Genomic DNA, 14,580 nt, shown 5'->3' on the forward strand with positions numbered 1-14,580 from the left:
ACTATAAGGTAAAAGATATGACTCGATCTCCTGTGTGGATAACCAGTTTTCTGATACCTTTTACTAAAAAACCTACCTTTTCTCCAACATACATTTTTGGCCGTTTTGTCAATGATCAAATATTTGGACACGCTTGGGATTGATTCTACATTCTCTGTTTTGTTCCATTGATCCTCATGTTTGATTTTATACAAATGCCTGTTTCTTTTTAACCACTGTAGCTCTATAATATAACTTCATATCTGGGATTATGGTTCATCTTGCTTGGCACTAATTTACCCAGGATTGATTTTACTATTCTGGGTTGCTTCTGGTTCCATTTAAATTTTATGATTATTTTCTTCAGTTCTGTTAAGAATGCTGCTGAAATTTTTATTGGGATTACAGTAGGTCTATATAACAATTTTGAAAGTATGAACTTTTTTTCTTTTCTGTATTTAGGATAGGGTTTTCAGGGTCTATAGGGTCTTATTACATATATCAGACCTGTAGTGATTCTCTTGTTTTCAGCCTCCCAAGTACTGGGATTATAGGCACATGCCATCATGCCCAGTCTCCATCACTGTCTCAGGGCACCCTGCAGATGGGGCCAGCATGGCACGCTGGGGATTGAACCCCAGCCTCTGCACTCTGCCTAAGCAGGCACTTTAGTCCACTGAGCTATCAGGTTGGACCAAAAGTATGACCACTTTGACTATATTTGTTCTGCCTATCCAACAACAGGGGATATTTTTCCATTTTATAATATTCTTTTCAATTTTCTTTTTCAGAGTGTTGTAGTTTTCATTATTTAGGTCTTTCATTTTCTTTATTAGGTTAGTTCTGTAAGTCTGTAATTTTTTTTGGTGTTATTATGTTAGGTATTATTTCCTAATTTCCTTTTTATTAGATTCATTATTAGTGTAATTAAATGTTATTGATTTTGGTATGCTGATCTTATATCCTGCTACAATGCTGAACCTGATTATTAATTCTAAGAGATGTGGCAAATTTGGGGGGGGTTTCTATGTAGAGGATCATATCATTTTGCAAATAACAATAATTTGACTTCCTCCTTTCCATACATATCCCTTCTTATTTCTTTTTATTACATAACAATTTGTGCTAATGTTTCAAGTACTATGTTGAACAAGGGTGGTGATAGTGGACATCCTTGTCTTGTTCCTGATTTTAGAGGACAGCTTTCAGTTTTTTCTATCTTTAATATAGCATTGGAAGTAGGTTTGTCATAAATGGCTTTCATCTGAGTGAGGTAAGGTTCTCCTACACCTATTTTCTTCAGTGAGTTTATTATGAAAGGATGTCTTATGGCTTATGTCTCCTCAAGACCTTATGCATAATAGGTGGGGCTTTTCAGAGGTGGTTGGACCTACGGCATAGGATTAAGGGTATGTGATTATTAAATTAGTCCACTGATCAGTTTTCTGGTGTTATGGGTCACTCAGAATAGGAACCAGACCAGCCAGATTGGAATTTAGAAAGTCATTTATTACTGAGCTCAGGGCCCCCATCAGCTCTCACACAGGAGAGGTCCAAAAGGTGGCTAACCCAGGAAATAGGGGAGGCTTTAAAACCTGGAACCACATTCCATTTGGCAAACAAATTCATTGTCTGACACACATAATGCTTTCAGGGTCATTGTGACCACTACTCAAACTAAATTTCCTGGGGCTTTCTTTTAGTTTTTGGTTATCTTGCACCTGAGTAGTTGCATTCAGCCTTGCATAGCCTGAGGTTACAAGAAGTTAAAGCCCATTTAATTTCCTTTTGAAGTCATCTCTGTAATCTAAGTTTGTTTACAGGAATTGGTGAGGTAGGAATTTTATCTAGCAAACAGCAAGAAACAGCCACTGGTTACTAAACAACTTAGAACAGTGGTGAGTATACATTTTTACACAATAGAAAACACAAGATTTACATTTATAGTCTAAAATGTGAGTTGACCCATTACACTGGCTGTAAATCTATCTCCTCCCAGTCCTCCTTCATATGATGTCACCTTCTCCAGGTAGCACATGTCCTTACTTTGAGCTCTGGACTGTAGCCCAGAATTCAAAATAGGGTCAAAGAACCCAAGCTAGTTTTGGAGTACCAGGCACAGATCAGTGCCCTTGCTCTCTTCTGCTTCCTGTCTTTTCCCCCCACTTTGACCACAACAGTCACCACGAGGCAAGGTATCCTTGGCCCCACCCTGAGGCCAAGTCAGATCATATCTGACTCCCCATACTTTAGGGCTGTGTGTGGCTCACAACCCACCGTTTACATCCTCAAGTGCAGCTATTGGGCCCTGATTAACAGAAAATATTGGCAGGTGTACTATATTATAACTTGTCAGATTTTCTCTCCATTCATTGAGCTGAGAGATGATGTCTAACCAGAGATGACAGCGCTAGAGATAGTGTCTAACTATGCACAGAAAAAAGGCGCTCATTCACTATCCATCCATGCCTGCAGCAGGAGCTTCATCCTGTCCGTCACCTGTTCTTTCCCCAACGGGGCTGCTGAGGAGTTAAGTCTTGGACCCCAGAACCCACAGACGGGTGAAACAGAGTGAAGTATCAAGGAGGGGAAAGTTGCATCCCAAGAGATAACCCTAGTGAGAGTCTCCATGCATTGGGCAGTAAGGACAAAGTGACTGGTAGTTCTCTGTCTCAGTCCATTTCTGTTGCTGCAACAACATGCCCAAGACCAGGCCATAGATCCAGTATAGAAGAAGGCCAGGCTCACCTTTGAGGAGTCTGGAAAGATCAAGACCACCACTCTGAATGGGAGAAGGCCTGGGTACTGCATCAGGGCATGGTAAAGGTGTCCTGTGCTGAGACAGAACTGTGTGCCACCTCTGTTCTTTCCCCTTTTATGAAGCCTCTACTGCCAGCATGGGCCATCCTCATGACCTTATGGGAAGGTAATTACCCCCTATGTCTCCTTCCAAATACCATTCACATACTCAAGATTAACTTTCCAACACATGAACTTTTGGGGCACATAGTGTTATTTGAGATAATTAAGGAGCAGTCACCACTTAGCTGGGAGCTGGCACTTGTGTAGCTCTTGAGGCTGAGGGAGATTTAACCACCCACTGAGAGACAAAAACAGGCACCCTGGGGGCTGGGACAGCTGGAACTCAGACTTTACCTTCCAAAGTCTCCACAGCTCCCTACAGAGCTGCACATTATGTCAGAGCCCAAGGAAGTTGGTTCATAAAAGCCCAATGCAGAGTGTCACTACTATAATAGTGACATTGAGACTGCATGGCTCTTGCAGGGGGGCCTACCCTGTGTATTGTGGGGTGGTGAGCAACATTCCTGGCCTCTGCCAACCACATAGCCACAGCACATGTGCCTTTGCTCAATGCATATAAGTTGATGATTTATTTATTTATTTTCTTTATTTTCTAGGGAAGGGTCTACAGGGTGTTTAGGTTCTCATTACTAGATCAGACTGGTAGTGATTCTTCTGTTTACAGCCTCCCAAGTGCTGGGATTACAGGTGTGTGACACCACAGTATGGCAGGGTAGGCCCAGAGATAGAACCCCTGGCCCCTGTGCCTGCTGGCAGGTACTTTAATCTGCTGAGCTATTTGGCCAGCCCTGAAGATATCTTTAGATACTGCCAAATGTTTCATAGATGACAAATGCCACCCAAGGCTGTGTAATTTTGACATTGTGGGAACTGAGTAAATGTTATTCCCAGATCTTTAAACTCTGGAAAGAATTGCAATTGTATTCCATTGGATTAGAAAGGGCCCTCAGGTATCACCAGGCAGATTGGAACATGGGGCTCAGAGAGGGAAAGTCAGCAGCTAGTACAACAGAGCATGTCATTGTAAAAGAGCCCTCCTAAAAGCATGGCTCCCACTTGGGATGCAGGACAGTGGCTTCTGTGGCTTCCAGATCTGAGTGGAAAGCAGTGGAAGGTGTGGAGGAAGGAGAGGGAATCTCCTGTTTTTAGCACAAAGTGGAGCATGCGCCTGATGGCTACCTGTACACCTCTGGCCAGACCAGAGTCCTGTGGTCACAGTTAACTGCAAAGGAGTCCAACTGGTGACACTGGTGGCTAGGATGCCACATGCCCAGCTAATTTTGAGAGTGGGGATGAATGCAAAGGAGGGACAGCTAGTAGTCTTACCCCCAGAGACAAGGGAGGACCCCAAGATCTCCCTGGACTATGATTCTCTCTCCTATCAGTCCTTATGTCAATCAACAAAAGCAGGGCAGATCTCATCACGGCAAGTTCTCTGCAGGGAGTCCTTCAAAAGGACTCCCTGGGCATGTTGGGCTGACCACTTCCTGTTCAGTGGCACACTTATTCTTCGTCAAGCCCAGCAAATTCCACTGGGAAGGTAAGAAAATTGAAGTCGGGGCTTGTCCCTTGCACAGGGTCACAGTGCTACCAAGTGGCAGGTGACTCATGCACAGACCTGCTGACTTCCTGGCCTTCTCCTGTGACAGGCAGAGCACAGTGGAGAGGTACTGAGCAGAGGCAGTGGCAGGAGGCTTAAGAGGGCACTGGGCTACGCATCCAAGTAACTCTCAACTATCCCAGCATTTCAGGGATCCCCGAGGTGACCAAACTCAAGATGTGGCCCTGTCAGAGACTGGAATCCCTAGAAGGATTTTCTTCCTGGAGCAGCCTCAGTGTGGCCTGGACTCCAGGAACCCAAGCTTTGTAGGACTGAAAGTGGTTCCCTCCCTGAGTTTGTAGAGAAGCAGATGGCTGGGTGACACATGTGCTCAGGTCCTCGGGTCAGATGCCCTCCCAAGAGGTCAGGACGCTGAGTTCTGAAGCTACCTCCTGTTGGCAGGTAGCCCAAGTTGCAATTCACAGAAACTGTCTTGGCTGTGTAAATAGGTGAGGTTTTCCTTCCTGCAGTACACAGAAGAAACTGAAGCCAGCATAGGTTCTAGGGGAGAACAACATGGAAGAGACCTCATCTGGCCTAAGCAAAGAGAGTAGGCCAGTGACCTGGGGCCCTTTGTGTAAAGGCACCAGGAGCTAATGAGAGCTGTGACACCACACCTGAGCCAGGTTTATATACCCAGCATTCTTACAAACACAAGTTAAAATCCTGTCCTGACATTTGTTCTCTGCTCTTCCCGGATGAGCCATTGCACCTCTGTAACTTTCAGTTTCTGCACTTGGAAAACAAGTGGTGAGGATGGAGCACACTCCTGTGTGGTCCCAAGACAGCACTCAGTAGTGGTGCTGATGCGTTCAGCAGAGTGGCGCAGTCTGTGAACCACCAAGCACAGCCTGAAAGGAGTTGAGTTCTGGGCTGTGGATGGAGGTCCTTGGGTGGAAGACAGATCTGGTGTCGATGGGGCAGGTGGTGTTCCCTGGGTCCCTGAGCTCACTAGCAAGGTAAGGCCTCCTTTGAGCCTCGCAGACAGGTGTCCAGGTACTCAGAGCTGGCAATGGGAGAGATAGGAACCTCTGGGAGTGGGATCATGAGTGCCTCAGCATTGTCTGGAGGAGTACCAGCTCCAGGGTAACACACATCCTTCAGACTTAAGGGAGGGGCAAAAAGAGATAGGGACTCGATCCACAGTCTCTGTGCCCTATGCTCCTGCCTTCTGTCACAGTAAGCAACCCCTGATTTTCTACAGGGCTTCAGGGTCCCTGAGGAGGATTGGAGGGAAGCACTGGTGTGGGTCACCCCAGAGATGTAACTGTCAGGTTCTCATTGCTGCCTCCAAAGAGCATACCTCACTAAACTGCTGGACATGAGACTAAATGGATCCAGGATTCTGTCACTTCCCCCAAAAGATGGTGAGTTCCATTTCTTTTCTTTTCCCTTTTTTTTCTCTATTTCCATTTGAAAACCAAGGAGTTAGGCCTGGATATTTCTCATTGTCCCTTACATCTCAAGATCCAGGTCTCTGCCATCCCACACCCTGATTGTAACCAACTATCCCCAATAGTGGAACAGCAGCAAACCACACAGAGGATGCAGAAATGGGCTTTTATTGTCAGAAGGAGGTAAAAGTACAGACACCGCTGTCCCACAGGAGGAGATGGAAGTACTTCTGGCCAGCTCAGATAGTCAGTCTGCTGGGTGGCGCCCCACCTTCCCAGACAGAGATTCAGTGAGGTGGCAAGGCAAGGCCCTGGAGACCCACCTGCAATGAGATGTTGGGGGAAGGACATTTGCACTCAAGGAAGCCATAGGAGATGCCAGTCACTGGATATGTGATTGGACCCATACTGGCCTGGACCCATAGTCTTGGCTCTTTCCCACTTTACTCTGTGTGATCTAAAGCCTTGGGAGGGGAGTGACACCTAGGGTTTGGGGTCTTTCTCTGGCAGCTGGCACTGACCCATCACCTTTATTCTCCCCTTCTAGGAAAAAATGGACCATGGGAAAAGATTGAGTAAAGCCATGGCTGGCTCCAGGGTCAGACGATAGTACCTAGGCAGGACTAGGGGGCAGCCTAAGTTATGGTCACTGTGTGACCACAACTGAGACTCAGCTAATAACTGGCTTTAAACTATCACTCAGATCTGTGCTCTCAGCCTGGCATTAGAATCAGAGCTCAGACTCAGTGTGTGAGCATGGCAAGGAGTTCAGAGTAAAGTAGAACCAGAATCAGGGCTCAGCTGGGGTCAAAACATGGGCTCAGTCTGCTGCTGCTGGAGAAAGAGGTAAAGCCCAGCTCCCTCTTCCCTCTCCGCAGGGCCCCTGCACTGAGCATAGAGCTGGCCCCTTACCAACAGGTAGCATCACAGTGGTTCTCCTCATTCATCCTCTTCAGATGGAAAGATACAGGTCAGCTGTGTGTTGAAGTTGGGCTGAAAGAACAGAACCAAGAGCAGGCCTCAGTCTCTACCACTGGAAAACTAAAGAAAGATTACACCTCCATAACCACCACCCTCCAGTGGGCCAGTCTGGCTGCTGTGCATTCTCAGACATGTTGCACCACCTCTCTAAGCCTCACTTTGTTCACTTGTAAAATGAGTAAGAGGACAGTACCCACTCCATAGGACTGGGCTGTTTGTTGTATCCAGTGAGACAGTGCTCTCAGGGCATAGAGTGATGATCCAAGAGTCTGGATTCATGACTTTTCATAGAGGAGCCACCTCCAGGGCCTTGGCTTCTGCACTGCCCCATTTCACTCAACCTAGGGGTCACCCATGCCTGGTGATCTGAAAGCTACAGACAGTCTTGAGGTGTAAGAAGAGAAGCTGCTGCCCCCACCTTGCTCAGGAAGGTTGTTCCTTCTACTCTTCTATGTCCCCTATGCAGAATTGCATGGTAGGACAGAGCTGCAGGTTGCCGTTGGAAAGCACCCCACTTCCTGCCCTGTGACTTACCATGGATCCCCTCAAGAGAGCTCTTTTGCAGACCATCCAAAAACCTTTTGATCCTGGCATGTATCTGATTCTGGAGAGAAGACAAAGAAGGGGGCAGGAGGCTAAAGACAGATGGCTCTTAGCTAGGGACACATTCTGTGCTACTCACAGAGAGACTCAGTTCTAGGGATCTGAAACCTTTGCATCTTAGGATTCTAGCAGGATGGAACCCTGCCAGGCTGAAATCTGAGAGCCCTGGGGTCCATCACCCAAGCCTTAGAACATCAACATCAAGAATCTGGAGTGCTCATATCTCCAGGGTCTTGGAACCCTTGAACTTGAGGAATCTGGTGCTTTAAAGATGCCGTGACTGAGATAAGGGCTCAGTCTGCTGCTAGGAAAAGAGGTGAAGCTTAGTCTTGCTTTTGCCTCTCTTCAGGCCCCATGCACTACAACCCAGAGCAATGTGGTTTAGATATGCATAGTGGCAGTGAGTGGACATAGCGAAGGGCTTCAGATGGCCATTACTGTCAACCCTTCCTCACCCTCCAGACTGAGTTATAGATAAGAGGGCTCCTCTGGATGTCCCAAAGAGAAAGTGGTACTTCCTTAGGAAAAGTCCAAAGAATATGGACAGGGCTGTAAAGGCCACCCAATCACCCAGCAGGCCTTGCTCTGTGCCCCAGGGCATGGGGGACTCACTTGTTTCTGCAACAAGACAAAAATGCTCTTCTTCAAAACACGAATCATAGAGCCCATGGACCTCTTGAGCATGGCATTAGTTCTGGAAGAAAGAGAGAAGGAATGAAGGGCTGGCAAGTGGTCAGGCAGCCAAGGGCAGGACTTGGATGTAGTTACGTAGTCCTGACTGATCTTGCTCACTTCAGAGCTGCATCAATATGGACTATTACTTAGCATCTCACACTTGGCAAGTGGCTCAACCAGTGCCATTCACAAACCTGAACTTCATTCATTCATCCATCCAATCACTCATTCATTCAAATCACATTTTCAGAGCACCAGCTGCATTCCAGGCTCCCAGCTGGGCCTTCAGGACAACAACATGAGCAAAGGACAAGCAGCTTTAAACCAGGCCACTCAGACAAATCTGCCAGCACTGTCTCCTCCCACCCCTGCCTTCAGCATCACTATCACCTCCCATGACGTGGCTCTAACAGCTTGTCTCAGGGAGGATTTGGCCATCATAGTGCCCTGTTCATGTCACAGACTGCGCAGGACTGGGCTCTGTCCTTGAGAGTCCTCCGTGGATGGACCAATCATTTCTCTGGCTGCCTATCTCTCAGAATGAGCTCTACAGGGATGAGCTCTCATCTATCCTCACCACTCAGTGCTTCAGCATGAAGCCTTATGAGTGAACAGCAGGACCCTCACCAAGATCCTAACAGCAGGAGTCTTTCTAAGCATGAGGAGGTACACTGAAATGGGAAGATAGGTGTGATAGGAAGCCAGAGTGATCTGTGCAAAGGTCCTGTGATAGGAAAGAAAAGTGAGGGTGGGTTCAGATGAAGGACAGTCTACAGGGTTAGGGGATTGTTTCAAAGTACAGAGAAGAGCCTGGAGAGGATTTGGAGTAGCAGCTGTGCTTCATTTGACAGAGGTGGACATCGACCCAGAAGAGCGAGTGCAGTTCCCTGGGGCTGCCAGGCACGGCAGTGTCTAGCAGGGTGCAAGGCTCTGGCTTCACATCCAGGCCTCTATGCTAACATACAACCATGGAGTGTTTCTTGATTTAAGGGATCTTCAGGAAACCTGGGATCAGATTCCTTTATAAGGGGAGTGTGGAGTGAACTCAGGTCATGGTCATTAGGTTTAAGAACCAAGGCCCCAACTTTGTTCCTAGTCAGAGATGCCCAAAACCAGCCCTCAGCTTCCAGAGTAGCTTCTTTTCCCAGCTTCAGACCGTGGTTATCTTTTCTTTCTTTAATTTCCTATCCATACCCAACTACCTTTTAAAAACACATTACTAAAGCGTACATTTTACAGAACCAGAAGATGATAAAAGATAAATTCATCTCAAGAATTTTCCAGTGGATGAATAATGATTTGGAGAAACCTAGAATCAGAGCCCATGATAGGCAGTGATCTTCCCACTCCTCCAAACTGCAGGGAAGAGGGTAAATACAAACTTAAAATTATTACTGAGCAACATTACATAATGGCAGAGTGGTCAATTCTCCTACAGGGCATAATAATCCTCAACATGCATGCACCAAACCTCAGTGTTTCAAGAGATTCAGCAAACATTGACCCAGCTGAAAGGCAAAACAGGCAAGTTCATAAGAACAGCTGGAAAAAGCCGACATCCTGCGTCCGTGATGGAGATGCCCGGTTGATGGGCTCAGCATGGATTCTAGAATTGCTGAGAGCTTACTGTATCCCAGGCTCTATGCCGGATATTTGTATATTTCTGTTCCTTGCTTCAGAAGCCTGTGAGTAGGATCATTATTGTGTTCTAAGACTCCAGCTCCGCAGAGGTAGGTGGACCTCACCTGTCCAGCAAGGAGATTGTGATGGTATCTGGGTCCACAGTGAATTCTCCCACGGCCACAGTGAAGAGACTGCTCTGAGGTACTGGTACAAGTCTGATTCTGGTCAGGAGGTACAGAGAGACCTCTAGGTTGGCCCTCCTGCAGATGAGGGGCCTATAGGAAATAGGGTTCACAGTGAACAGAAGGCAAGAGCTGCATACACAGTCCGCACCTGTGTAGACATTTTGTAAGATGTTCATTGGAAACATCAGCATTGCCCGGGGAATGATAACATGGTCCACATGTTTCTACTACAGTTTCTTCTTTGAGCCACTTGGGATCAATTAATAAAAAAGCTACATTCAATATGACACCAATAACTGTTTCTAGGTATTTTTCTTTCTTGGGATGGGGGAGATACTAAGAATTGAACTCAGGACCTTGCCCCTGCCAGGCAGGCACTGTGTCAGTGAGCTATATCTCTGGCCCTCCTAGACGTTTTAAAGTGCATTCAGAAAGCACTTTGCCTAGCTTAGTCCACTTAATCATTACAACAATGCTATGAGAGGAATCATGCTCTACTTTTGAAATTTGAAGACATGAGCACAGAAAGGTCAAGTAATTTATCTAAGACTTCAGAGTAATACATTTAATTTCTAGAACTTCATATTCTCATTTGTGTGGTTCTGGGATGGAACCGGGTGCCCACAAATGTTAGGCAAGCACTGCCTAGCATGAGCTACAACCCCAGCCTAGAGAAACTCCTTTACACATGCTTTCTCCTGCCACTTTCTTGCTTGGCTCTTCTAAGTTTAAAATACTTTAATGTTATATTCATATATGTGCTCTGTATTATATTATGCACATTATTACATGAATCTGTAATGATTACTGGTATTTAGAATCTTGAAAGACAAAATAACACTGGAAGAAATTTTGCCAAAGAACTATAAGTATTTATGTCATCTTAACTGTACAATAAAATAAATTAAGAATTAGATAAATGTCATCATTTCAAAAATATTACATACAGCATTTGGGCCAGCCAGACAGCTCAGCAGACTAAAACACCTGCCTAGGCAGGCACAGGGACCAGGATTCAATCCCCAGTGTGCTGTGCCAGCCTTGCCCCTGGGGCACACTGAGACATTTGACTGAGACTGGGAGTGGTGGCGCTCAACTGTGATCTCAAAGCTTGGGAGACTGAAAACAGGAGGATCACTACGAGTTTGATCTGTGTAGTAAGACCCTGTAGTTCCTGTACTAAATACATTTTTTAAAAAGCAAATTTATATATACAACATTCTTTAGAAGAGATTACGCTGCCACCAAAGATAACCAGAATTTTTAAAAATCGAGATTTTAAGACCTAGACAATTTCCTTTGTTTAAAAATTGGGAATTGGAGGCCCAAAGCCACACAGCCCCTTAGGAAGGTGATGGTTACCAGGCTGGCACTCACCAGCCAGGCTACACCACCTCTCCCAAGCCTGACCACACATACTCACAGGGCTGCGGTGACATTAGCTGTGACCAGAAATCTCAGGTTGATACTTCTGCCATCTGCTGTCCGTTCAGCTTGGATGACCCTGATGACAGTCTTGCTGATTTTCACCCTGCTCAAAACCCACCATGGTACCTTGTTATTCCCCAGGCAGCCACCTGTGAAGTCCTTTTGTATACCAGTGTCACACTGCATATTTGGGCCCTACTGACTTGCCATCGTGTGCCCCACCACTACCCCAACCCTCCTCAGAAGTGTGGTGCTCTGCATTTTAGGGCACAGCAGATTGAGGCTCTGATGCATGTGGTAGTTTCCAAGGGGAACAGTAAGTACCAGAGAATATTGTAACCCCGATCTGACTCCAAAGCTCCGTGGGGCAAGCCACTGTGTAGGACTGAGTGGAATGAATTTCCCTTCCCTGAATGGGGATTTAGTCTTATGTCTCCTGCTGTATTTGGAAAATATATGTCCATTCTTTGGAAAGGAACTTTAGATACCAGCACAAACATGGAGGCAAGGATGTAGAAACCCTTCACTTTCACCCTAAAATTACAAAGTAAGGAGCCCAAGCCCACAGATGCCCATACTGCCCTGCAGCCCTGCCTCTAATTTTTTTCAATTTTGTTGGGGCTGGCCTTAGAGCACTTTGGGGCTGCAGAGGAGAACAAAGTGGTCCATCTGGTTTTGTTTTTTTTTTTTTTTTTTTTTTTTTTTAATCTTAAACTGACCTCCCTTTTCTTTCTAAGCATCCCTTTGTTTGGAGCAAAGATCACCAGGAAGAATTAACACACCTAAAGGGGTTTTCCAGACTTGCAAGATCCACCACTTCATTTTCCTCGATCTTCCTCTTACCACTGAATTTCAGAGGCGCCCTCACGCTGGAATTCCATTGCCAAGAAAACCCTGCCAATACAATCCTCTTTTAGTGTCCTATACACTTAGGAGACAGCTACTATGCTGCCAGTACCAAACTTGCCCATGTTATTTCATTTTATCTCTGAAATGGTTCATTGAGTAGGTGTCACAATTACCTTTGTTTTACAGATGAGGAAATAAAAACTCAAGGAAGTTAAGAAACATGTTTGATCACAGAGCTAGGGAATCCTCAGTACTTTCATGCTGCCTGTACACCAGTACATGCTGATCCTTATGAACAAAGCAGTCAATCATTTGGCCAGCAAGTTGATTTCAAATTGTATGCACCTAGGGGAAATGTGGTAGCCTATTGCTCTAGAAGACATGTTCACTTGAGTTTGAAAAACTAGTGAAACAAAATGGAAAAATGGATGAAAAAGAAAAAAAAGGAAAATCTACACTCAAGAAAAAAACAGGGCTCTGTTATAGTTGGTATCTAGACTTCCCCTCAAAACTTCATGTACCCATAGGTGGGGCTTTTCAGAGATGGCTAGCTCTAGGGTGTGTGAATACGGATTAAAGGTGGGGAAAATGTCAGTGGAATAAAGATGGGGATAAAACTACCTGTAGTTATTTTTTTTCAACAAATAATACACTGCATATATTCTTCTTAGTGGTTAATTGCTGTACAAGATGCGGACTTGTGATCCTATTTACAAACACCATTAGAACAAATCATTCTATTCATTAACAGAATGTAACTATATATCTATCCCAACCACTTTGAATACACAGATACAAAATGGACATTCATCTGTATACCCCATTTTTTCTAAGTTCCGTTATTGAATATTATAGATGTGTAAACTCAGCAAAATATTCTAAAAGAGTCCAGTAGCCCATAATAGCATTGGGTCTTCTGTTTAACTGGCAATGTCAGAAATTATTGACCTGAGTCCCCCACAGCTCAACTTAATAGCATGGCTTTATTTCTTATAATTTTGTCTTCATACTTTTCTGCTGGATGGTTAAGACCAAGGTAAAGCAGGACCTGTGCAACAAGAGTTGTAGCTTTTTGGTCTGAGAAGGTCAGTGAAATGCCCTCAGGATTTATCCTGAGATCCTGTACCTCAGATTGTAGAACCTTTATCAGTGCAGCCATGTGGATGGGTCACGGCCAATGCTTGGCCAATGTGCTCTCTGTGAAAGCCTGAGAGAGTATCTTCTCCCCATGTGACTCTCCTTAGGCCCACTCTATGTCATGGATCACTTTCCTCTTTGGCCCCATAATCTTCTTGATCAGAAAATTTGGGACACTACCGAGGTACATGGCGTTACAGTACAAGTTCTCATATGTCCTGAGTCTTAATTGACCTTAGAAGGCTAGGGCCAAAATGTTGGCTTTCCTTGTATCCCTCCTTTTTCTCTAATTTTGGTCTGTAAACTTAGGTTGTTAACCATCCAGAAGAAAACTACCTGTAGTTATAAAACTCACTAGGTAATCTTGGTCCTGACACTTTTTCTCTTGGCTTTAGTTTTCCCATCTGTGAAAGAGGCTGGGTGTTCTTCATACATCTGTATGAGCTGCTTAAAACTTGGGAAAGTCTCAAAGGCCACCATTTCCAGATGGATCCCCCCCCCCTAAAAAACTGATTGTCAGTGTACTGTTAGAGTTTTTAAGTAGATAAAAGAAAGTCTTGTTCTTTTTTTTAAAATGTATTTGGTTGTTGCAGGATCTTACTACACAACCCGACTTGTGGTGATCCTCCCACTTCCAGGCTCCCCAACACTGGGGTGGGGCCAGAGCAGCATGTGGATCCAGAGATTGAACTATAGTCCTTCCTTAGTAACCCACCCACAATGGGCGTTCCCTGGGGCAGTCCCTGGCATGGCAGGCACAGTGATTAGGAGGCAACACTAGGGTCCCACAGATTGTCACCCATTGACTCACCTGTAGATGGATTGTCAACAGTCTCAGGCCCGTTCTGGAGAAAAGAGTTCGTCTTGTCCACAAAATTATTCAGGACACCGGAATGAAGACCTTCTGAGGTCCCAGTGAGCAGGTGGCACAAGATAAGAAGCTTCCAACGCTGAGACATCATTTTTCCTGACACCTAGACAGTCATGGGGAGAAGGGGAGTGAGAACTGCCCACTTCTTTCAGACGTGGTTTCTTGCTGGTTTAAGGGTGGAAGCTAAGGTCAGAAAACTGGAGTACGGGGACACACAGCCAACAAGTGCAGGAGCTAGGATGGAAAAGGTAGCCCTGCCTGAACATTCACAATCTTCACACAAAGGAGATCGCACGTGCTGCCTACTCTGTCTCAAATGTCTTTCAGCTCCTTCATTTTGTTGCCTAAGTCAATTCTTCCTGGTTCTCTGGCCTCAGTGAGCCATCATCTCCCTTGTGACACTATACCAAGCTCCACACCAGAGTCTGCTTT

General features: G+C 45.5%; 1 protein-coding gene across 1 annotated transcript; it reads right to left on the reverse strand.

Moving 5' to 3' along the window:
- Positions 1 to 6,060: 6,060 nt before the first annotated feature.
- LOC101560847 (BPI fold-containing family A member 2) lies at positions 6,061 to 14,236 on the reverse strand. Its single transcript, XM_023714771.1, has 8 exons — positions 14,089 to 14,236; positions 12,074 to 12,185; positions 11,287 to 11,394; positions 9,801 to 9,953; positions 7,993 to 8,074; positions 7,312 to 7,381; positions 6,709 to 6,789; positions 6,061 to 6,119 (listed from the first exon to the last, which is right to left on the reverse strand). Exons 1-7 carry the CDS (start codon positions 14,234 to 14,236, stop codon positions 6,749 to 6,751), a joined length of 714 nt encoding a protein of 237 aa, XP_023570539.1. The 3' UTR covers positions 6,061 to 6,119; positions 6,709 to 6,748.
- Positions 14,237 to 14,580: the final 344 nt, after the last annotated feature.

Source organism: Octodon degus, unplaced genomic scaffold (genome assembly GCF_000260255.1).
Source record: "Octodon degus isolate 3935 unplaced genomic scaffold, OctDeg1.0 scaffold00037, whole genome shotgun sequence".
Taxonomy (NCBI): Eukaryota; Metazoa; Chordata; class Mammalia; order Rodentia; family Octodontidae; genus Octodon; species Octodon degus.

Excerpts from the sequence above, each read along its gene's own strand:
- LOC101560847 (XM_023714771.1), bottom strand. The coding sequence starts at position 14,236 with ATGTCTCAGCGTTGGAAGCTTCTTATCTTGTGCCACCTGCTCACTGGG. Across the intron at positions 9,954-11,286 it reads GCTAATGTCACCGCAGCCCT|GCCCCTCATCTGCAGGAGGG; the intron begins GTGAGTATGTGT and ends TATTTCCTATAG. Across the intron at positions 8,075-9,800 it reads ACAATCTCCTTGCTGGACAG|AACTAATGCCATGCTCAAGA; the intron begins GTGAGGTCCACC and ends TCTTTCTTCCAG.